The sequence below is a fragment of the Podarcis liolepis genome, assembly GCF_965112155.1.
Source record: "Podarcis liolepis genome assembly, chromosome: 7".
NCBI classification, from domain to species: Eukaryota; Metazoa; Chordata; class Lepidosauria; order Squamata; family Lacertidae; genus Podarcis; species Podarcis liolepis.
The window spans coordinates 94,001,954-94,026,271 of record NC_139561.1 but is presented as its reverse complement, the minus strand read 5'-3'; the positions used below and the strand labels follow the sequence as shown (position 1 = coordinate 94,026,271).

General features: G+C 47.5%; 2 protein-coding genes and 1 long non-coding RNA gene across 3 annotated transcripts in view; 1 reads left to right on the top strand and 2 right to left on the bottom strand.

The window, feature by feature from the left end:
- LOC310712911 (zinc finger and SCAN domain-containing protein 31-like) overlaps positions 1-24,318 on the bottom strand; it is a 113,701-nt gene that overhangs the window by 17,235 nt on the left and 72,148 nt on the right. The window lies entirely within an intron of this gene.
- The window catches only part of LOC310712942, a 95,443-nt gene that overhangs the window by 4,860 nt on the left and 66,265 nt on the right, over positions 1-24,318 (top strand). The gene's annotated exons all lie outside the window — the stretch shown is intronic.
- Positions 13,836-19,573, bottom strand: LOC310711116 (uncharacterized protein; the record flags this gene model as incomplete). The annotated part of the gene is made up of 4 exons (XM_083512587.1): positions 19,496-19,573; positions 19,047-19,173; positions 15,568-16,150; positions 13,836-13,866 (listed from the first exon to the last, which is right to left on the bottom strand). The coding sequence occupies exons 1-4, from the start codon at positions 19,568-19,570 to the stop codon at positions 13,836-13,838; spliced, it is 816 nt and encodes a 271-aa protein (XP_083368713.1). The 5' UTR covers positions 19,571-19,573.

Genomic DNA, 24,318 nt, shown 5'->3' with positions numbered 1-24,318 from the left:
TAGCATACATAAAAAAAATTCCTTCCAGTAGCACCTTAAAGACCAACTAAGTTAGTTCTTGGTATGAGCTTTCGTGTGCAGTCATGACGTGAAGGAGGCATTGAAGGAATAGATCATAATTTGGGTCAGCGCTCCTCCTCCTCCTCCTGTGCATCTGACCAGAGCCACGGCTGCTTTCCTGAGGCCCTTTCTCTGCTTCTGCCCCCATGAAGGTTCCCTGCAGACAGACCAGCCCTTCAAGAGCAAAAGGGGGCCATCTTGGAGGGGGGCAGGCATAATATTAAGCCTTACTGAGAGAGTCCGAAATCCCCCGATTCTCCTCCATGACTTCCTTATGGAGGGCTCTCTGGTCAGGATCCAGCAATACCCACTCCACGTCTGTGAAATGGAAGGCTACATCTTCAAAGCACACTGGACCCTAAAAGAAAAAGGTGAACTGTTACACTTTGTTGTTTTCTGCCTCTTAATTGATGTTCTGTATTAAGTGGATTCTTTTTCTGTTTTTTTTAATAAGATATTTATTAAGATTTTGTTAAAATAGTACAGTAAAAATGAAAAAAATAAGAAAAATACAAAATAAAAATGGTTAAAAACACTCAGATTTCCATTACTTATTTTCCTTTAGCTTGTTTCCCGGACCTCCTCATACCTCCCTTTTTTGTATTCCACTTCCATCTGTTGGTTCAGCAAATCCTTACCCTCTTTATTTATCCTAATCTTTGATCTTAAAAATAATAACGTTAAATTTTTACCTATTAATAACCCTTTTTTTCATATTCCTTAAAGCATTACAGCTGGAAACCACTTAATTTCTATCCAACATCATTCTAACATTCATTAATTTTACAATATTTCTGTAGATAGTCTTTAAATTTCTTCCAATCTTCTTCCCCTGACTCTTCTCCCTGGTCTCGGATTCGGCCAGTCATTTCTGCCAATCCCATATAGTCCATCACCTTCATCTGCCACTCTTCCAGTGTGGGTAGATCTTGCGTCTTCCAATACTTTGCAATGAGTATTCTTGCTGCTGTTGTAGCATACATAAAAAAAGTTCTGTCCTTCTTTAGCACCAATTGGCCGACAATGCCCAGGAGAAAGGCCTCTGGTTTCTTCAGGAAGGTATATTTAAATACCTTTTTCAGTTCATTATATATCATTTCCCAGAAAGCCTTAATCCTTGGGCACGTCCACCAAAGGTGAAAGAATGTACCTTCAGTTTCTTTACATTTCCAGCATTTATTATCGGAAAATGATAGATTTTTGCAAGCTTGACTGGGATCATGTACCACCTGTATATCATTTTCATAATATTCTCTCTTAGGGAATTACATGCCGTAAACTTCATACCTGTGGTCCATAACTGTTCCCAGTCAGCAAACATAATATTATGTCCAACATATTGTGCCAATTTAATCATTGCAGATTTCACCGTTTCATCCTGAGTATTCCATTTGAACAGCAAGTTATACATTCTTGTCAAATTCTTAGTTTTGGTTCCAACTCTGAGCAAAGAGGAAGGAAAAGGGGGTCCTGCAAGGAGAGGATGAGGGGAAGACCCCCTTTTCTAGGGGTGGGGGAGAGGGATTGGGCTCCCAGGTCAAGAGAGCACCTTGTATCCTGGCACTGAAAAGACACCCCCCCTCACACACTTTGTGGCATCCCCTTTTGGCAAAGGGTCAAAACATAGTTCCAACTTGAAAACCACCTCCAGGACCAGGCACCCTCAATGGGCTTGGGACTACAACTCCCAACCGGGCCTGCCAGCAGAAGGCAGGGGGGATAGAAACAGCCGTCCAAAAGGTCCGGCCAGCTCCAGAGGCGACCCAAGGCTGCTCTCCAACGGGGCGCTGCTCCAGGCATCTGAGTTGCCCAGTACAAGGGAGCTGGCGGGACTAAGAACCGGGGTTCCTGAATTGCAGGGGTTGGACTAGATGAGCCTGGAGTGTCCTCTTCCAGGATTCCTCTTCTGGAATGTCTCCCAAAACTGCCCCCCCCTTTCACAAGGAGCTCTCTCTCCCCCCCCCCCCGTGTCTTAAACTACCCTTTGACTGGCAACCATCTCCAATCTCCTTGCTGGACAATCCCAACCAAAGATGCATTAGATTCTCTGAAATCTACTCAGGAGTCCTGTAGTGATTTCATGCTCTTTATTGAATCTTGTAAAGCAGTGATTTAATTGCCCCCAAAACCTCAGGCTGTTATATACATTATTTACACAATTAGTCTCGTCTGATTGGCTAATTCTGCTTCCCTCCTGGAGCCTGATTGGTCTTTTCCTGCAGGGCAATCAGTTGTTGCATTCTAGGATCCTACTAGCCTTTTCTTCTAGGATCCAAGCTTAGTACATAACCCCCCTCCCCTCTACGTTCCCGTTGCGCCCAGAAGGTTAGCGTTCGTAGTCGTTGAGATATGCCGGTCACCTACGTATGCCTTGTGGTCTTGGGTGTCTCAGTAGGGGTTCCTGGTTCTGGCTCTTGTTCCAGGGCTGCCGGCTGTGACGGGGTCGTTGGGTTGGACGCCGCTGGTCCACTTGGTTGTGGTTCTGGTTCCTGTGGCTGCTCGGCCTCGGTCACTTCTGGACTTCCTAGTTCTGCCTCCCTTACCCGCTCCTCCTGCGGGTTTTCCTTAAAACAGGGTGGGGGGTAGAGAGGGCTTAGTCTTCCAAACAACCCTTTATCTATTAGTTAGTAGACAAGCTTCCCAGTGCAAGGAGAGGAAAGCAGACCTCTGAGCCCAGCCTGGCCCCCCACCAAATCTTGCCCGCATGCCTTGAGGCCCCAAGATGGGCGGAGGAAGGCCTGGGGGGCAGCTGCTGGCTGGGACTTTGATTGGGGCAGGGTGGGGGCACAAGGAGAGGGAGACAGGAAGACCGGCCGGGGGTGGCACTGGGGGGATTTATTCACATTGGTTTTCTACCCAAAAGCCACCCCCCCGGCTGTGAGGAGGGTGGCGCCTCCTCCATGAATTCCTCTTCCACTCCCAGCCACTCCGCTCAAACCTTTGCTAAAATCCTGCTCTCCTCCCTCCTCTCCGTCTCAGAGGCTGGGCTTTCTGTCTCATCTCAAGAACCTCCAAAGCGCCCGCAATTGCCTATCTCCCACCCAAACCGTCCACATCAATCCTAAGCGTCTCCTGTTCTGATTTCCATTTTTTGTCTTCTTTTCCAGCTTTTCAGACTTCTCCTCCCTTCCTTTCATGGAGACATCTAGTGCTTCTGTTTTCTTTGTCAGTGGTCAAATTTGTCACCATTTAATGATTTTTATCAATTCGGGCTAATAGCTTCTCCAAATTTAACACAGGCCTGGTGTTAACTGTTTTTGAACTGCCATATTCAAAATCTCCCTCTCCCTTGTTCTCAAAGCAGCCTATTTTCCAGCAGCACCTTTTCAGTTTGTCAAGGTCACAGAATAACTCTTTCCCAAGAGATCCTGTTTCCTGCAGTTTTCCAGCCCTGCCTCTTCCTTCCAGCCTGATCCCCAACACACATAAGCTGTTTAACATAAAATCCAATTTCTCAAATTAAGATTTCAATTAAACAAATGAACCAAATAATTACTTTAAGAGAGGAACCATAAAAAAGAAAAAAAGAATGTGTCCAAGAGGACATAGCAATTTAGACATCCAGGTAAGAGTGGTTGTCTTGCAGGAATCCAATTCTCTTTAAGTGGCTCAGAGTAGAAGAAATATGTGAAGGGTTTCAGAACTTACAGGGTTAAGAGTTCTGAGTGACGTATCACATCTTGAGGCGTGGCTGCTATACACATACGGGAGTGGTTTTCTCTGTGTGTGTTATTCTTATCCGCTCTGCGAGAGGAGAGATGTGTGCTTTGACGCCGGGTGTCTGAAGTAGAATTTACGATGTTATGCAACACGATTAAAGGCTGTTGAAGATAAGAGAACGGCTTGCGTGTGTCCTGATTTATTACCCACACACTGCAATCGCTTCTGACCACTGTGTTCGCTCTGCTAAACCGGCCAAAGAGGCAGGAGGACGTTTGGATCGGCACAGACAGCTTGCAGGCACAGCAAAAGTGTGCCGGGCTCCATTTTGGCCCTCTTGGCCGCCATAAAATATTATCCTTCAAAGAGAAACGAACTTATAGAATCATAGAATCCTAGAGTTGGAATAGACCACAAGGGCCATCGAGTCCAACCCCCTGCCAAGCAGGAAACACCATCAGAACACTCCTGACATATGGTTGTCAAGCCTCTGCTTAAAGACCTCCAAAGCAGGAGACTCCACCACACTCCTTGGCAGCAAATTCCACTGTCAAACAGCTCTTACTGTCAGGAAGTTCTTCCTAATGTTTAGGTGGAATCTTCTTTCTTGTAGTTTGGATCCATTGCTCCGTGTCCGCTTCTCTGGAGCAGCAGAAAACAACCTTTCTCCCCCCTCTATATGACATCCTTTTATATATTTGAACATGGCTATCATATCAGTCCTTTGTTAGGATATTTCCGTTCCACCTTAAAAGGGAGCAGGATGTTTGTGTCACAGCCTGCGTATTTCCTGTTTCACAGGATGTTTCTGTTGTGTCTTTGCTTTCGTTTCTCTCTGTGTCGTAGACACTGAAGCAGGCAGTCACGGTTTTCTTTGTTCTGATCAACGCTGAATAAAACTTGTAAATAATGCTCTCCTGAGTGCAACTTTGGCTGTGCATTATCTGCTGATAGAGAGTGTGCATCGGCTCTAGATGTTGGGCTATTTCTGGAGCTCATGTCACTAATAGCTGATACTGTGTGACTACGGGAGATCGATGGATCGTCAGGCAGCCGGCTTGGGGGCCATGATGGACTTTATCTCCCTGGCAGTATCCCAACACCCTTAACCTCCTCTTCTCCAGGCTAAACATGCCCAGCTCCCTTAGCCGTTCCTCATAAGGCATAGTTTCCAGGCCTTTGACCATTTTGGTTGCCCTCCTCTGGACACGTTCCAGTTGGTCAGTGTCCTTCTTGAACTGTGGTGCCCAGAACTGGACACAGTACTCCAGGTGAGGTCTGACCAGAGCAGAATACAGTGGCACTATTACTTCCCTTGATCTAGATGCTATACTCCTATTGATGCAGCCCAGAATTGCATTGGCTTTTTAAGCTGCCGCGTCACACAGTTGGCTCATGTCAAGTTCGTGGTCAACCAAGACTCCTAGATCCTTTTCACATGTACTGCTCTCAAGCCAGGTGTCACCCATCTTGTATTTGTGCCTCTCATTTTTTTTTTGCCCAAGTGCAATACTTTACATTTCTCCCTGTTAAAGTTCATCTTGTTTGTTTTGGCCCAGTTCTCTAATCTGTCAGGGTCGTTTTGAAGTGTGATCCTGTCCTCTGGGGTGTTAGCCACCCCTCCCAGTTTGGTGTCATCTGCAAATTTGATCAGGATGCCCTTGAGTCCATCATCCAAGTCGTTGATAAAGATGTTGAATAAGACCAGGCTTGTAGGGAAATGGTTGCTTATGCATAAGCGCATGGGCGAAAGTTTATTGCAGGGTTCAAGCAAGAAGCGTTGCTTGGAGTATGAACAGCGCGTGAACAGCTCATGCAATCTCAATGATTGGTCCACGTAGCATAGCCTGATGGTGGCATGATACCCATGTATGGTATTGTCTTTATCTGCCGGCTGATACAATGTTCTATTTTTTCCTTAGAGAGAATATTTTTTTACAGTACAAAATAAATGTTGGGCTGCAGCAGCTCCTCAGGCTGCTAGATTCCCTCAATCCATCTTGGCGTGAGACTGATTATTACTGATGACGAGCAGGTTCTCGTCATTTGGTGCCCCGTGTGTTTGATTTCGGACTTCGCGATGCTACAAACCTCTCAGCACTCACCTCGCCCGGCAAGGGTTTCAGGCGCCTCTCATCCTCTGTGGATCCTGGTGAGTGCTCCCTCTCTTTTTTTTCTTTTTCACTTCTCTCGCTATCATGGGGCAATCTCTTTCTGCACCGCAGAAATTTTTTTATGAACTTAAATTTCTCCTGGCCAGTAACAACCTTGTTGTTCTGGATGCCGATCTTAAGGCACTTATAGAGGCTCTGGACACTCACTGCCCCTGGTACCCCCAGGATGGCACTTGGGACCTAAAAGACTGGGAAAAGATAGGACATTTTTTCCACAACCATCCTCAAATTGATGTCAAAGTTTTGCATGCCTGGTGTAAAGTCTACAAAGCTATGTCGAGCTTACCTCCTGCAAATATCCTCCTAGCTGCCACATCGGCTGTTTTACCTATCTTCCCGGCTCTTCCTTCGTCTTTGCATCCCACGTTGCCTTCTTCGGAACCACCGGTTTATGTACCTCCTAAACCGCCAGATCTCTCTCCTTCAGCTCCTCCTGTCCCACCACCTCCTCCTCCACCTCCTTCGCTTTCTACACCACCCACTACCACTCCTCTGTAATCTGGGTAACCGGGTTCGCGTCTCCGCTCCTCCACATGCAGCTGCTGGGTGACCTTGGGCCAGTCACACTTCTGTGAAGTCTCTCAGCCCCACTCACCTCACAGAGTGTTTGTTGTGGGGGAGGAAGGGAAAGGAGATTGTTAGCCGCTTTGAGACTCCTGAAGGGGAGTGAAAGGCGGGATATCAAATCCAAACTCTTCTTCTTCTCTTCAAGAATCTCTCCGTGCCGCTGCTCCGTTGCTGGCTTTTGATTCTGCTACCCCAAATCTTTTTCCTGTCCTTGTTCCTGCCACTCCGGCAGGTGGGCCACCTCGGCACAAACTGTTCGATTTGAGATTTATAAAGGAACTGTATTCCTCTGTCCGGGACAATGGCTTGCATTCCCCTTATACCCTGAGACTTTTCGGTACCCTTATCCAACAAGATCTAATCCCAGAGGACATTAAGTTGTTGGCCCACACAGTAATGCAGCCTCATCAAATGATTTTGTTTGTACAAGCCTGGCACTGGGCTTGTCAACGTCGCATTGACGGTATTTGCAATAATCTCAACAACGCTGCGCAGGCTGCTCACCAAGCTGCGATTGCCGCTGCTGGCGCTGGGGCTGCACCCCCAGCCCGTTATGTTGACCCAAACTGATGTTCTTGATGGGTTAACGGCTGGGGGCAATTTTCTTACTATTGCCCAACAGTTGGCCCTTGATCCTATGTATTGGGCAGCCACCACCGCCGCCGCCCAAGAGGCTTTGTCCTCGGTTCCTGATGACAAAAACGAGTGCGGTGGCCGTTGGGGCAGCGTCAGACAGGGCCCTACAGAGCCTTATGGACAATTTGTCAATCGCTTGTATAACACCCTTAAGCGGCAAATTCAGGACGTGGCAGCCCAAGAAGTGATTGTCCGCCAGCTTGCGTTTGATAATGCCAATGAGGACTGTAAGCAAGCACTGCGCCCTTTGATGACAACTCCCAATATAGCCATTGCAGATATGCTTAAAGCCTGCCAATCGGTGGGGACTGAGACACATAAAGCTCGCCTGCTAGCCACGGCTTTGTCCTCCACCGTGTCCCAGAATCCTGCCAAGGATAAAACCTGTTTTGGATGTGGCAAAGTGGGCCATTTTCATGTGCAGTGCAGATCAACCACACAGCAACGTCGCCCTAGCACAAAGTGCCCCATTTGCAAGAAGGGTTTCCACTAGGCCAACCAGTGCCGCTCCTCAGCAAAATCAGCAAAACCAGCGAAACCAGCCGACAGGAAACTGGCAGTCGGGCCCACCCCGGGCCCAGGCTCAACAATAGGGGATCCAGCGCATTCTCCAGTCATCCCACCTCCGGCTTTACCGCACCTCTTTTTAACTCAGGACTTACGCCTGCCAGTCCCCTATGTGCCGCAACAAGTTCGAGTGTCAGTAGGGGCTGGTTTTTCTTCTTCAGCACAGTGCCTTGTTTTTCCATTGTCAGAGGTCTTACGGCAATGGGTCCACCTTGTTCCAGATGTTTTACATGGGTTACAACAAAATGACCCCTATGTGACTGTATTCTCTGATCGCCCGGTGCATCTGCCATCTGGCTCTCCTGTAGCAAAAATCATATGCGTCCCGGGGTCAGCCCAGAACCATGACCCTCTCGTTGCTGCTACTTTTTCAGTCATGGAGGAGCGACCAAAGATCCAGATGACCTTTGGGGGCCGCACGATTGACAGTGTTCTGGATATCAGCCCTGATTGCTCCGTGATCGCCTCCAAGGATTGGCCCCCTGCTTGGCCCACCGAACCAGCTTCTACTGTTGTCGGCGTTGGAGGCTCCGCCTCGGCCCGCCGCAGCAGGAACCCTATTTTGATCCAAGGCTCACAAGGTTTTGAGATGACCATCTTACCACTGGTTCTGGACATCCCTGTCTCCCTTTGGGGGCGAGATCTGCTTGCCGCAGCGGATACTACCATTTCTACAAATTTATGCTGAGGGCCGCCCCTGCCATGCCCCAGACTGCGCTTTCTTTGTTGGATGACTGACACCCCCATGTGGGTAGATCAGTGGCCCTTGCCTAAAGAAAAGCTTGCAGTGGTGGCCCAGCTAATTGCAGAACTCGAACTGGGGCACATCAAACCTTCTACCAGCCCGTGGAATACACCCATTTTTGTCATCAAGAAGAAGGCCTCTGGCAAATGGCGCTTCCTTCAGGATCTCCGAAAGGTCAATGAGCAAATGCAACCAATGGGGACCTTACAACCTGGCATTCCAAATCCTAATATGTTGCCACAAGACCATCAGCTTGCAGTCATCGATCTCAAGGATTGTTTTTTCTCTATCCCTTTGGCGTCACAGGACAGACAACGGTTTGCTTTCACATTACCTGTCCTAAATAATTCTCAACCCACTCAACGCTTTCAATGGGTTTTCTTACCTCAAGGAATGCGGAACTCTCCAACTTTGTGCCAATATTTTGTGGACAAGGCACTTCAGCCGTTCCGCAAGCGCCACCCAGTGGTCATTTGCTATCATTACATGGATGATATTTTGCTCTCAGCACTGCATGTCTCTGACGAGCTTCTCAAGGATTTAACCCATGCTATGATGAAGGCAGGGCTGACAGTAGCTAAAGAAAAAATTCAGCGGACCCTGCCTATTATGTATTTAGGACACAAGTTGACTGCAGCTGCTGCCATTCCAGTTGCGCCTCAACTACAGTTCCCTGATCATCTTAAATTGGTGGATTTACAACAATTTCTTGGACAGCTGAATTGGATAAAGAGTTACTTGGACCTGCCCACCTCCACTCTGTCTCCACTATTTTCTGCCCTTAAAGAACATAAGGATCCAGCAGACAAGGTCACAGTTACCCCTGCAATGGAAGAGGCTCTAACAACCGTGAACAACCATCTCCGCAGATGTATGGTGGACAGGATCCCTTCTCTTTCCATGGCACAGTTATCACTTGCAGTGTTTGCCACCCCACTCCTTCCAACGGCCATATTGTACACCACTGGCCAGAAGCCTGGGACTGTGTCTATGTGATGGCCTGGGATTCCAATTCTGAGAGTGAACCGGAGGAATCCCAGCCGGCACAGGAGTCCCCGCCTCCAGGGCCGGCTGAAATGGGGCAAGGCCTAGATTCTGAGGAGCCTGCACCTGTGCCAGATCCTCGGGAGCAGGCACCAGGTGAAACCATTCTGGCCCCAGAGGTGCTTGAGGACTCAGTGTCTACAGGTGAGCCTTCCCCGGGGCCCAGTAACCCTTTGGCCTCTCCTGAACTGCAGAGGCTTAGGGCAGAGAGGCGAAGGGAACTGGTTTCTCCCAGGAAGAGTGCTCGCCTTAAGGCCAGGAGAGGCGGGGCTTCGGGGGCCGGGACCGCCCCTGGCCTTAGAGAAGATAAAGGTCAGTCAGTCCGGTCCCAGGTTGCGGGAGCAACGTCATTGTGGAGTAACCAGCTTTTACCTGGACCTAGACCTGTACTACCAGTGTTCCTGTTCCCGCCCGGCTCCCTGTTTCGGACCTTCCAGTGTTCCTGTTTCCTGCCCGGCTTCCTGCTTCTGATCTTCGAGTGTTCCTGACCCCGCCCGGCTCCCTGTTTCAGACCTCGCGTCTCAGCTTGTGAGCTGCTACCAGGCTAGTGACTCAGGACTGAACTTTGGCTACGGTAATAGTACCTTCCCCCCCCCCCCCCGGGACCAGCACAGTCTATTGTGGAATGGCTACATTTGCCTCATACTCCCCCGCATAATGTATATGCGACACCCAATAGCGTCATGGATCTTGTTGCCAGGGGCAGACATCAAGCCCTGGCTCTCTCCAGACTGGACTTATTATCAGTCTATCTACCCTTCTCTCAGGAAGAATTTATGCATTTGATGATAGCCGTTTGTACTCAAATAACTTTTGCTGATGTTTTTGGAAAAATTGTTCACAATCCTCCCAGAGACCCTCGTCTATCTTTCCTTACAGGGCTGAGATATGTCCTCCGAACTGCTTTATCCTCCTTGCCCCTGCCCTCCGCCCTCACGGTTTTTACCGATGGCACCAAGTCCAGAGGGGTGGTGGTGTGGGAAGAGGAGGGGGATTGGAAAAGTTTGTACACTCCTGGGCAGTCCTCAGCACAACATGCTGAGTTGGCAGCTGTAATTTTAGCTTTCCAACAGTTTGCTGATATCCCTTTCAATCTCATTGTGGATACTCAGTATGTATATAATCTGTTGAATGTGTTACCGCTGTCGTATATTACTCCTGCTATTGATAATTTGTTTACATTGTTCTCCACTTTGCAGGGCTTGGTACAAGCCAGAATTTGTCAGCACATCTTAGATCACATACTGGTCACCCTGGCTATTTGGCAGAAGGTAATGACAGGGCAGATCAAGCTTTGAAGGATGGCATCTTTTCTTTATTTTCTGACCCATTTGAGAGTCATTCAGTATTTCATCAAAATGCTAAGGTGTTAGCTAAATCCTTTTCATTACCTATTTCTCAAGCTCGAGACATTGTGTCACAGTGCGCTGTGTGCTCTAAATCACCCACAGTCATCCCTTATGATGCAGTCAACCCTAGAGGTCTGCATCCCCTGGCAATTTGGCAAATGGATGTCACCCACACGCCATCTTTGGCTCCATTTTCCAAAGTACATCTCACTGTGGACACTGCCTCTGGCTTTATTTGGGCCACTCCCCTAAAAGGAGAGACCACTCGTCATGTTATTCAACATTTGACGCGTTGTTTTGCTGTTATGGGAAAACCCCATACTTTAAAGACTGATAATGGTCCTGCATATGTTTCTCAGGCCTTTTCCACATTTTGCTCTCTGTGGGATATAAGGTTGATTCATGGTATCCCTTTTAATTCTACAGGACAAGCAATCGTTGAGCGTGCCCACTTGACTTTTAAGACCCTTCTCAACAAGCAATTGGGAGGCTGCTCGGCTACTGTTTCTGAAATACCTAATATTGTACATCAAGTGTTGTTTACCTTAAATCATCTGTTGTACCCTCATAATAGGAATTTTACACCTGCTGAACTTCACTTTAGGAAGGAAGAAGTGTTGCAGCGCCCTTTAGTGTCTTACAGGTTGCTTCCAGATCCGCAGTGGAAGGGTCCAACTTCTTTGATTTCCTGGGGTCGTGGATTCGCTGCCATTGATGTGGACGGAGAAACACGATGGGTTCCAGCCCGGTGCATTCGACCTTGGCGCTCTTCTGTTGCCTCGTCTTCACCCAAGGAGACACCAGCGCCTTGAAACCGTATTTTACGCTGTCTGCCAGTGATGACCTCCCACCTGACCTCAACCCGCATTGCAGTTGAAGACATCGCCACATTGATGCGTCCTGGATAGATTCACCTTCCACAGCTGTTCCAGTGTTTCCCAGCACGTTGAAAGGCCATCTTCATCCCTACCGCATTGGCCCCCCTTCCCCCTGGGAAGCCACCGTGACTACCAATTACCATTATAGTTTTGCCGCCTCTTGTTTGGGAAATGAGCCTGGGTTTGAAGGATGCCCTCGCCAGACTAGCATCGCTTGGGTTTTGCCCCCCAATAGCGGTCATCCCATCTGCGCCATCACGTTTCGTTGGGTTTGGACTTTTGGCTCGGCAGTACAAGGAGCAGTAAATGAGGCCAATTTACAGCAAATGGGCTCCTGTGTCTGCAAAAATGGTTGTGTGGCTTCTTCTGGATTGTGGTTTTTACATGCCAATAATAGAGCCACGAAATATCACGCAGGTTGCTCGGAAGCGGCCATTGGAGTGATTTGCCATTCTCATCCTTATTGCGCCCCCCCCCCAAGCAACCAGTATGGCATCGTCCCGATTGGCCACACAATTCTACTTCACACGGGTGGAGCCCCTCTGTGGACACTGTGAAGCACCACCTTCGTCGTGCTGCTCCTTTGCAGAAGGCCCGGAAGCCTGAACCTTATCATCAGATTTGGAGTAATAATACCTATGTTAGGGACATAAATCATTTTGCTTCTATACTTAATCTTTCTGAATGTTGGGTACAACATATACCTCCTCAATCAAAGAGGTCTGGCATATTATTGCATGGTATTCCAGTAAATGATTCATATAAGATTAGTAATAATATGAAGGATAATCGTACAAGTTCACCCCCTGTGTTTTTGTTGCTTGTAGAAGTAGCGTCTCATTGTTTTTGTTTCAATCATAATAGTAGTAAATTTTTAGGTCATTATCCATATTGTAATTGGACCTATGAGTATGTTAATGGATCTTCTTGTTTTCTTAATGTTACCGCTATGAGTGGCAGGCCAAGAGTTTTAGTTAATAATGTCACGACCAACATGACTTATGAACAACAGGCTGCGTGTAGAGATTTTTATGTTTGGTTGGATTGGATGAAGAAGAGCAGCAAATCTACATGTTTCCTTCAATCTGATTTATGGTTATTCTGTGGCACAAGAGCCTACAAAGAAATCCCCTTTGCTTTTTCTGGAACTTGCACTTTAGGAGTAGTCATACCCCTGGTGTATAAAATGGACAAGCTCCCAGCGGTCTGTTTGCGTAACAGAAGGGAAGTACAATCACCTGTTTCTCGATATATAGGGACAGCCATCTCTAGGTCCCTTATGCCCTCTTTAGGTGTAGCCATGAATTACCGTGATCTGCATAGATTGGCAAACTGGACCGAGGCTTTGTTTAATTCTACCATCTTGGCCTTAAAAACAATTAACAAAGAAATGTCAGTAATAAGAGATGTAGCTCTTCAAAATCGTTATGCCTTAGATGTAATCCTTGCATCCAAAGGTGGAGTTTGTGCCTTGATTCATTCTCATTGTTGTATGTATATATCTGATCAATCGGCCAATATTTCTGCTACTATTGATTATATGGAACAAATGATAGCCCATAATCCTTTGAATCCACCCGAAGGTTTTGATCCATAGGAATGGTTGTCTTCTTGGTTACCTAATAGAGCATGGTTAAGAAAACTTTTGCTAATTGGAATTTTCCTTGTTGTAGGATTCAGTGTGTTGTGCTGCTGCATTCAATGCCTGCCCTCTTTGCCCAATGTACTACGTGGTGGTACAAACCACGACCCGCCACAGGGATGATGAGAGGAATTTATGTTGCAAAATATAAGCGTTTAGGCAATGAGATAAATGATTCTGATTAGGTTTCGTAAATTTTTTTACTTTTCATAAAACAAATAAGAAAAGAGGGCATGTAGGGAAATGGTTGCTTATGCATAAGCGCATGGGCGAAAGTTTATTGCAGGGTTCAAGCAAGAAGCGTTGCTTGGAGTATGAACAGTGCATGAACACCTCATGCGATCTCAATGATTGGTCCACGTAGCATAGCCTGATGGTGGCATGATACCCATGTATGGTATTGTCTTTATCTGCCGGCTGATACAATGTTCTATTTTTCCCTTAGAGAGAATGTTTTTTTACGGTACAAAATAAATGTTGGGCTGCAGCAGCTCCTGAGGCTGTTAGATTCCCTCAATCCATCTTGGCGTGAGACTGATTATTACTGATGACGAGCAGGTTCTCGTCACGGGCCCAAGACAGAACCCTGTGGCACCCCACTAGTTACTCTTCTCCAGCATGAAGAGGAACCATTGATGAGCACCCTTTGGGTTTGGTCAGTCAGCCAGTTACAAATCCACTGAGTAGGTAGCATAGTCAAGACTGCAAACCTGTCTTGATTTTAGCTTCTTCAGGGAGCTCTAAGTCCTTTTAAGAGCTCCAATTGTGTTAAGAACTTTAAAAATGAGACCAAACTTTCATAAATCCCTCCGATCACACTCTTGGCACTGAAATAGTTTCTACCCTGTGTGAATTCTCTGATGGGAAATGAGATTGTTGCTTTGACTGAAGCTCTTTCCACATTCCACGCACTGTTAGGGTTTCTCCCGTGTGGATTTTGTGATGGGCTGTGAGACTTTCTTTCCTGGTGAAGCTCTTTCCACACTCCAAGCAGTGATAGGGTTTCTCCCCTGTATGAATCCTTTGATGGGAAGTGAGCTTGGCCCTCCGACTGAAGCTTTTTCCACATTCTAAGCACTGAAAGGGTTTCTCTCCTGTATGAATCCTTTGATGGGAGGTGAGAGAGGAGCTAGAGGTGAAGCTCTTTCCACACTCCAAGCAGTGATAGGGTTTCTCCCCTGTATGAATCCTTTGATGGGAAGTGAGATTGTTCCTGTGACTGAAGCTTTTTCCACAATCCAAGCAGTGATATGGTTTCTCCCCTGTATGAATTCTACGATGGGAAGTGAGATTCTGCTTGTGACTGAAGCTCTTTCCACACTCCAAGCAGTGATAGGGTTTCTCCCCTGTATGAATCCTTTGATGCAAAGTGAGATGGGAGCTCTGACTGAAGCTCTTTCCACACTCCAAGCAGTGATAGGGTTTCTCCCCTGTATGAATCCTTTGATGCAAAGTCAGTTCAAAGCTCGTCCTGAAGCTTTTTCCACATTCTACGCACTGATAGGGTTTCTCCCCTGTATGAATCCTTTGATGGGAAGTGAGATGGACCCTCTGATTGAAGCTCTTTCCACATTCTACACACTGACAGGGTTTATCCCCTGTATGATTTCTTTGATGGGAAGTGAGAGAGGAGCTATCAGTGAAGCTCTTTCCACATTCCACGGACTGATAGGGTTTCTCCCCTGTATGAATCCTTTGATGGAAAGTGAGATGGGAGCTCTGACTGAAGCTCTTTCCACACTCCAAGCAGTGATAGGGTTTCTCCCCTGTATGAATCCTTTGATGGGAAGTCAGTTCAAAGCTCGTCCTGAAGCTCTTTCCACATTCCACGCACTGATAGGGTTTCTCTCCTGCATGAATCCCTTGATGGGAAGTGAGATTGGCACTCTGAGTGAAGCTCTTTCCACACTCCAAGCACTGAAAGGGTTTCTCCCCTGTATGATTTCTTTGATGGGAGGTGAGAGAGGAGCTAGCAGTGAAGCTCTTTCCACACTCCAAGCAGTGATAGGGTTTCTCCCCTGTATGAATCCTTTGATGGGAAGTGAAATTGGCACTCCGAGTGAAGCTCTTTCCACATTCCACGCACTGAAAGGGTTTCTCCCCTGTATGAATCCTTTGATGGGAAGTGAGATTGGCCCTCTGATTGAAGCTCTTTCCACATTCCAAGCACTGAAAGGGTTTCTCCCCTGTATGATTTCTTTGATGGGAGGTGAGAGAGGAGCTAGCAGTGAAGCTCTTTCCACACTCCAAGCAGTGATAGGGTTTCTCCCCTGTATGAATCCTTTGATGGTAAGTGAGAGAGGAGCTAGCAGTGAAGCTCTTTCCACACTCCAAGCAGTGATAGGGTTTCTCCCCTGTATGAATACTTTGATGCAAAGTCAGTTCAAAGCTCGTCCTGAAGCTCTTTCCACATTCCATGCACTGATAGGGTTTCTCCCCTGTATGAATTCTTTGATGGGAAGTGAGATGGGAGCTCTGACTGAAGTTTTTTCCACATTCTAAGCACTGATAGGGTTTCTCTCCTGTATGATTTCTTTGATGGGAAGTGAGTTCAAATCTCGTCCTGAAGCTTTTTCCACATTCCATGCACTGATAGGGTTTCTTCCCTGTATGAATCCTTTGGTGGGAAGTGAGCTTGGCCCTCTGATTGAAGTTCTTTCCACATTCCAAGCACTGATAGTGTTTCTTCTCATGGGGATTTCTTTGATGGGAAGTGGCATGGGATCTCTGACTGAAGCTCTCTCCACAGTCTGAATCCAGATATGGCTCCTGCGCTGTGTGGATTTCGTTGTGGTCTCCCTTGTTCTTCATTTCCAATTCATCACCACCTGAAACTAAGAGGCAAACGGATTAGCGTCTCGGGAAGAAGTGCAGCCCCAAATTATGGAACAATGCTAATTAATGCTTGGGAGAGGCGAAGAACTGAAGGGAGTTAGATGTTATAATGTTCCTTTTGTTCTACAAAATGTCTAGTTTCGTATACAAATCAAGTTGATTATTATGTTTTCTCTCTCTAGTTTTTAAAAGTACAGCTTAACCTGGTAATGTCATTTTGTTCAAATTTAAATATGGATCTATACTATCTTCATAATTAAAATGTGCTTTTTTATTACCACATTTTTCGCTCTATTGGACGCACCAGACCACAGGACGCACCCAGTTTTTAGAGGGGGAAATCAAGGGGGAAAATATTATTCCCCCCCATCCCCAAAGAGCCACGGACATGATGCGCACAGCCTGTCCACTTCTCCCAGAGCTTCTCAGGGCTGCGGGGGAAGCCCGGGTCCCCCCCCCCAGTCCCAAAGAGCAAAGAAACCAAGACAGCAAGCGGGATCCATAGCCGAGCAACCTCTCCAGCCAGGAGCTAAACCTCTCCAGCGTGGCTAAAGAAGACAAGGCAGCAAGCGCGATCCATCCCGCTCGCTGCCTTGGCCTCCTCTTTAGCCTTGCGCAGCATCTTTAGCCCTGCGCAATGGGATGGATCGTGCCCGCTGTCCACCAGGGCTGGACTAGATGACTCCTGGGGTTCCCTTCCAACCCCGCAATTCTATGACCATGGAAGGTGTTGGGGGTCTCCACCACTGGAGGCTTTTAAGCAGCGGTTGGGGGACCATCTGCCTAGTGTTCTTTAGCTGTGATTCCTACATTGTGAGGGGGCTGGGCTAGATGACCCTCAGGTGGACCTCCCAACTCTATACAGTCCTACAATTCTGCGGCAGGAGATCCACAGCCACTTCACACAATGCCCACTCCCAATTTTCATCGGAGAGACATGTGGCTTCAGTGTCTAGGTAGGTACCCCCCTACCTGCCACTCTTCCCCTACCCCACTTAAGCCGAGGGAATACCTGCCCAGAGAAGCTCTGAAGTGAGGCAAGGGTTAAGATCTACCTCTGGTAAATGGCTTTGTATCCCCCCTCTTTCCCTTTACTCTTCCTCTTCTATGCTATTTCCTCCTTTTGTGTTTTGTTTAATCTGTTTTTATTGTATACCAAAATGAAAGCTGCAAAGTTTCCTTTTTTATAATATCCCCCCCTCCAAACTAAAATGTTAGATAAAAACACTGATCCAGAGGAAAAGAAGGGGGTGGAGAAAGGATGGAAAAAGAAAAAGAGGTAGAGATAGAGATAGAGAGATTTTTTAAAAAGTTGGCTTCTTTAGCCTTGCACAGCCTCCCGCGGCTGGAGAGGCGCGCAAGGCTAAAGAGGATGGATCGCGCTCACTGCCCTGGCTTCCTCTTTAGCCTTGCGCAGCCTCCCCCCGGCTGGAGAGGTTGCGCAAGGCTTTTCCCCAGGAGGGAGAAGGGACTGACTGGCCGCGTCAGTCCCTTCTCCCTCCTGGGGAAAAGCCCACAAGAGCTGCGCGAAGCTTGTGTGTGGCTCTTGGGGGCTTTTCCTGCCTGCCTCCCCCCCTGCATTCGCTCCATAGGACACCCAGACTTTCCCCCTTAGTTTTTAAGACGGAAAAAGTGCGTCCTATGGAGCGAAAAATACAGTATTTAAAAGGTGGCCAAAGCGGGAAAGTTCCCTGTCCAAAATTTAAGATATACAGTGGTGCCTCGCAAGACGAAATTAATCCGTTCCGCGAGTCTCTTCGTCTTGCGCTTTTTTTGTCTTGCGAAGCACGACTATTAGCGGCTTAGCGGCTATTAACGGCTTAGCGGCTATTAGCAGCTTAGCGGCTTAGCGGCTATTAACGGCTTAGCGGCTTTAAGAAAAAGGAAACAAACTCGCAAGAACTCGCAAGACGTTTCGTCTTGCAAAGCAAGCCCATAGGGAAATTTGTCTTGTGGAACGACTCAAAAAACGGAAAACCCTTTCGTCTTGCGAGTTTTTCGTCTTGCGAGGCATTTGTCTTGCGGGGCACCACTGTACAGTGTTACCTCGGGTTACATACGCTTCAGGTTAACTACGCTTCAGGTTACAGACTTCACTAACAGCAGCAGCAGGAGGCTCCATGAGCTAAAGTGGTGCTTCAGGTTAAGAACAGACGTTCAGAACGAATTAAGTTCTTAACCCGAAGTACCACTGTACTTAAATGTTACATTATTGTGAGAAGTTACAGGGGACGAGGCAGGGGGCCTTCTCCATAGGGGAACCCACCCTGTGGAACACCCTCCCATCAGATGTCAAGGAAATAACTATGCAACTTTTAGAGGACTTCTGAAGGCACCTCTGTATTGGGAAGTTTTTAATGTTTGATGTTTTATTATGTTTTTCTATTTGTTGGAAGTTGCCCAGAGTGGCTGGGGCCACCCAGTCAGATGGGCAGGGTGAAAATAATAAAATTATCATTATTGTTACTACAGGGTTCACTGCCTGAGATTCAAAAAGCCTGGCTCTTTTCTGGGATGGAGTTTGTTTGGTTCAGTCGTGGAATCTGTGCCATCTCCAATGTCAAGCGACTCTTTGGTCAACCAGAGAGAGACAGAAGCAAGAAACTTGACTGAAGCTACTTCAACACCTCAAATCACTCTGAATTCTACATTTAAGAAGGCCTGGGCAGTTCAGACAGCCTGATCATGGTTTTAAACAGCAGAACTGGAGGAAGAATATTCACAGGGAAAACAATCAATAGCCATCCATCCAAGGCTTGCTGTGGGAGTGTTAACATCCCAGGTGCTGTGGGTGGCGCTGTTGAGCCCCATCGAAATATCAGAGGTTCGTCACATAGAGAGATGTCTTGCATTACAAAACAGATAGGATGATCCAATAGGGAGCCTTACCGAGAGAGTCCAAGATCCCACAATTCTCCTCCATGACTTCCTTATGAAGAGCTCTCTGGTCAGGATCAAGCAACGCCCACTCCTCGTCTGTGAAATGGACAGCCACATCTTCAAAGCACACTGGACCCTAACAGAACAGGAAAAAGGCTGTCCTCTTAGAGAACATTCACTTGGCTCTGTTGTTTTCTACAGCGGCCAGACCCCTCTCTGCCTTCCTCATCCCTCTCTCCTGCTGCAGCTTCTGCCTCGGAGTCTGGGCTGCTCTCTGCCACAGACTCCCTCTGCTCCCTGAGCCCTCTTCCCTCTCCAGCTTCAGACCCCTCCTCCTCCTCCTCCTCCTCCCAGTCGGCTCCCTCTTCTCTGGCTCCTCCCACCATTCCTCTGCATCCAACTGTGTCCAGCCAGTCTGCATCCAAGCAGTCCTTCCCCACAAGGCTCCTTCCCCCTACCTGATCTGGGTCCACAGCTGCTGCCTCCCCTCCACCACCATGAAAAGATGAAGGAGCAGGTCTTGGTGGCATCATTCCGTCACCTGGGAGAGACCAAGGTAAGTGGAAACCGTGAGCGCCTGCTTCTCTCAGAGGTGAAACAGTGCATCTCTCAGTACAGATGGGGCTTCGTCCAAGTCTCCCCTGCTAGCTTCCGGTTCCGCTCTGCTTTACTGGAGGCAGCGGGAGATCGTTGGCAATGAAAAACAAGGATGACTGAGGGTAATTCTCCTTGCAAGTTTCACCCAGGGACAGGGGACAACGGGCTTCACTCCCAGTTTGTCTTGGTACCAGGTTCCGGCTCCGGCATGGATTGCGAGAGGCAAGGAGGCGCTGAGTGCAAAAGCCCTTCGCCTGCCGAAAACCCTCCTTCGCCGCCATTAAGAAGCAGAGGTTCTCCTGTCAATTAGAGCTCAATTTGGACTAATGTACAGGCGTTGCTGGTAGAGATGAGATCATAAACTGCGGAATTGAACCAGCTGCAAGGTCTTTAAGGTTTGAATTTGAGAATAAACTTCATTTGCTGCAAAAGACGGTGGGTGGGGGGAGGGGAGCCTATGGCTTCTTTATATAAAGTTTTCTTCTCTGCATTTATGATTTGGCAGCCCACCATTGGATACTAGTTCAAAATATATATGAACAGGTGAGCAGGGAAGAAACTGGATTACAGATATGGAATATAACATCAAATGGAACTGTGTGTGTAAAAACAAAAAGGAAAAAGGGAGGGAAGCTCTATTTTGCAAAATGTTTGCGATGGAAAATTAGAGCTGATTCTTCCCCATCCTTTATTATATACAGACTGAGCTGATTAATGCTAAAAGGACTTGGAATTTAATTTAATTGGATAAATGTGCATTTATCTAAGGCCAGAGAGAGGGATGTAAGGAATCTGAAAGTTGTGTAGGAGCTGATAAGGTTCATTACTGAGTCATTTGCAATTCTGACCAATCCCTCTCCTTCCCAGGCAGAGAAGAAAAATGGCAAAAACTGATTATTTATTGGGGCAGTATGATTTTTGCAGCTGCTGTTAAAGTTGCCAAACAATGAAGCACAGGACAGAGCGATGGAGAATTCCTGAAACCACAATGGGATATTAGCTCCGCCCAAGGAATAATGGAGAACAGCAACAACCAGGAAAAGATAGACAGAACATTTTACAAGGACAGGAAGAAGCATCACGAACAGAAAGATTGCCACACACGGGAAGAGTATGGATATCGCTGGAGTGCCTCACTTGCTGCTGCTGCACCGTGAGTGTTGGGGAAGTCCGCTCCCTCCTCAGGCTAATTCCACCTGGCCTAGGGGGCGGGGCCCAGACTCACCTCCGCCACAGCTTTAAGGACACTGGTGCTTTTGCAGCAAATGTTAAAAATGCTTTTATATATTTTAAAGTGTTTTAAAGGTGTTTTTACTTTTTACTTGGTTGTACCACCGTGAACAGTGGTTTTTATTTATGTATTTTTATTTTGTTCCATTTTATTTTGGTTTCGGGTTGGATATTGAGTGGGGTGGGGATTGGTTTTGTTTAGGTATAATTGTTTTTGGTTTGGTTTGTTTTTCTATTTCATAAATGGAAGCTAGTATGAGGCTTGGGATTGCTACCGTGGAGGGGCGAGGGAGGTATGGCGGTGGGGACAGATGTTATAGGCGAAGGGGATCGAGATACGGATATGCTCGTACCCCTTCCAATCTGCGCCCCATCCCGAGGGATGAGGGTAGGTTGAGCAAGGATTACTCACCTCCGTCACTGGTGCTGTGCAAGGCCAGGTCTATAGGCAACAAAACCTCCACCCTGCGAGATTTCTTTACCTCACAGGGGGTCAAACCGGCTTGTGTGACGGAGACCTGGGTGCGCGAAGGGGAAACAGTTACCTTACGAGAGATGGCGCCCCTGGGTTTCTCCGTTCTCCACCAGTTGCGGGCTGTGGGCCGGGGGGCATTATTAATCCGGGAAGATTGTTCTTTCAGGGCTCTACCATCCCCATCGATCCCCGGCATTGAATGTGTTGGCCTAGTGTGGGGCTCCGAGGTGAGCTTGGCTGTCTGGCTGGTGTACCGGCCACCTCGCGCACCAGCAGCCACCCTGTCAGGCCTGCTGGAGGCGGTGGCCGGCTGGGCCTTAGAGTTCCCTAACCTATTGATATTGGGGGACTTCAACATCCACGCTGATGCCACTCCCTCCTCCCAGGCTCTGGACCTGGTGTCTTCCACTAGGGCTCTCCCACACATCAAGCAGGCCACACGCTGGATTTGATCTTTGGCGTCGGTATAAATGTGATCATGTCTCCTTCGATGATGGTGCCATGGTCTGATCACTATGCTCTGAAAGCCAGGATTGACTTTCCACCCCCACCCTGCTTAGGTGGCGAGCCGATTTGGGCTCACCCGCAGAGGCTGATGGACCCTGATAGATTCCGTCAAGCCTTGCAGGACCTTGCTCCCCCTGGCGACTCATTGACTGAGCTTGTTGAGGGCTGGAATATCCAGCTACTGGCAGCCATCGATGAGATCGCACCTAAGTGCCCTCTGCGACCCCGCAGAAACCGGGCTCCCTGGTTTACCGAGGAGCTCCGGAAAATGAAGAGGGACCTCAAGCGAGTATGGCGGGGTGCCCGTGAGGGAGCCTCAAGAACATCTTATAGGGTTTTTATGAAAACCTTTGAGATGGCAGTGAAGGCCACTAAGAAGTCTTACTTCTCGGCCTCCATTGCATCCGCTAGCTCTCGCCCGGCGCAATTATTTAGTATAATTAGGTCTTTAACGTCCCTTGAAGGACAGCCAAATTTAAATAACAATTTGAGACACAGCTGTGAGGCATTTGCGAGCTTTTTCGTGGAGAAGGTCTTGTTGCTGTGCCATGACCTCCCTGCCAATTTGGATACAATAAAGGAACTGGAGGCCCCTCGACTGTCCTCGGGTCCAGTATTGGACCACTTTGACCGGATATCCCCAGCCGATGTGGACAGACGCCTCCGAGCTGGAAAGCCCACCACCTGTCCTCTCGACCCGTGCCCGTCTTGGCTGATTAGAGCGTGTCCAGATGAGGTGCAGGCCCCCCTGGGGGATATCATCAATTTGTCCCTTGGCACCTGGATATTCATAGAATCATAGAATCCTAGAGTTGGAAGAGACCACAAGGGCCATCGAGTCCAACCCCCTGCCAAGCAGGAAACACCATCAGAGCACTCCTGACATATGGTTGTCAAGCCTCTGCTTAAAGACCTCCAAAGTAGGAGACTCCACCACACTCCTTGGCAGCAAATTCCACTGTCAAACAGCTCTTACTGTCAGGAAGTTCTTCCTAATGTTTAGGTGGAATCTTCTTTCTTGTAGTTTGGATCCATTGCTCCGTGTCCGCTTCTCTGGAGCAGCAGAAAACAAGCTTTCTCCCTCCTCTATGTGACATCCTTTTATATATTTGAACATGGCTATCATATCACCCCTTAACCTCCTCTTCTCCAGGCTAAACATGCCCAGCTCCAGAGAAGGGGAACTGAAGGAGGCAGTGGTACGCCCGCTCTTAAAGAAAACACCATTAGGGGGGACACCAAGAGCGCCTCACCTACTTGCGGGGAAACCCATTTTGAGGCTCCGGAGCGAAGTGGGGTGAGCGGCGCGGTGCTTCAAACTGATTGCTACTTTCACGGAGTGAAGCCACACAGCTGTTGCCGGAGAGCGCTGACTTTTTCCCGTGAGTAAAGTGAAGAATTGGAGTTTTAAAAGTTGAATTTGGCAACGAACGGGGGGAGGCTTAAAACAGGAAGTCCGCCTTCCTCTTTTGTAAACAGTTGGAAGCAAAGAGGCTTAAGCTAAAGCCTTGGAAAGTTCATCTTAAACGCCTAAATTTCCAGGATTAAAAATTAGTGAACCCCCCCTTGGAAGCAGGGGAGGGGGGGAAGTTTGGACAATATTTGCCTGCAAAAGAGAGGGAAAGAAGCTAAATTTCCATCGCTCAGAACCTGGGAACGGGCTGCCATTAAGACTGTTGTTTCGGAGCTCTGCATAGACTGTGAATAGACCGTCCATTTGACAGCTAGTGAAACAAGAGTGATACGTTGTTTCAATTACCCTCTTCTGATTTAAAAGGGACTAAAAGGAGTAAAAGAAACTGAGTAATACTAGCTGAGATTTGATATTAAATAACTGGTGCAATTGTGACTTAAAAAAAAAAGAAGGCTACACTATGGACTAACATAATATAAATAGTAACTATTTCCCTCTAGAGGAGGACTTTGAAATTGCTACAAGGAGTGGAATTTTCCAACTCTAAAGATAAGATTCTGGGACTGTGGAATTGACCTTGAAGGGCTTAAGTGTTATGGCAGATGGAAAAGAAAAAATAGACCCGCCAATCCAAGACAAAACAACAAGGTTTGGGAAGTCTTGGCGAAGAGCTTCTACATCTGGCCCTCCGGCATCATCTGCGGCTGTATCAACGCATTCTAAACCAAAAGGAATGATTGCAGAAGAGGCTCTGGCATTTGCTCTGAGCAAAATAAATGAATCATTGGAACAAATGAATAAAAAATTGGATCAAAATACACAAAGTATAAATAGTTTGGGACAAAAAGTTAATTCTAATACAGAAGCTATTGAGAAATTGATTCAGGAGTCTAATTCAACTCGACAGATTGCAGAGGAAGCTAAGGAAAAGGTTGTTGCTGTGGAAGTGAAGGTAACTCAACTGGAAACAGAGAGAGTTCCAGACCTGCAGAAGCAACTTGAGGACCATAAGTTGGCGCTTTCTATGATTGAGCTCCAAGAGAAACAGACAAACTTGA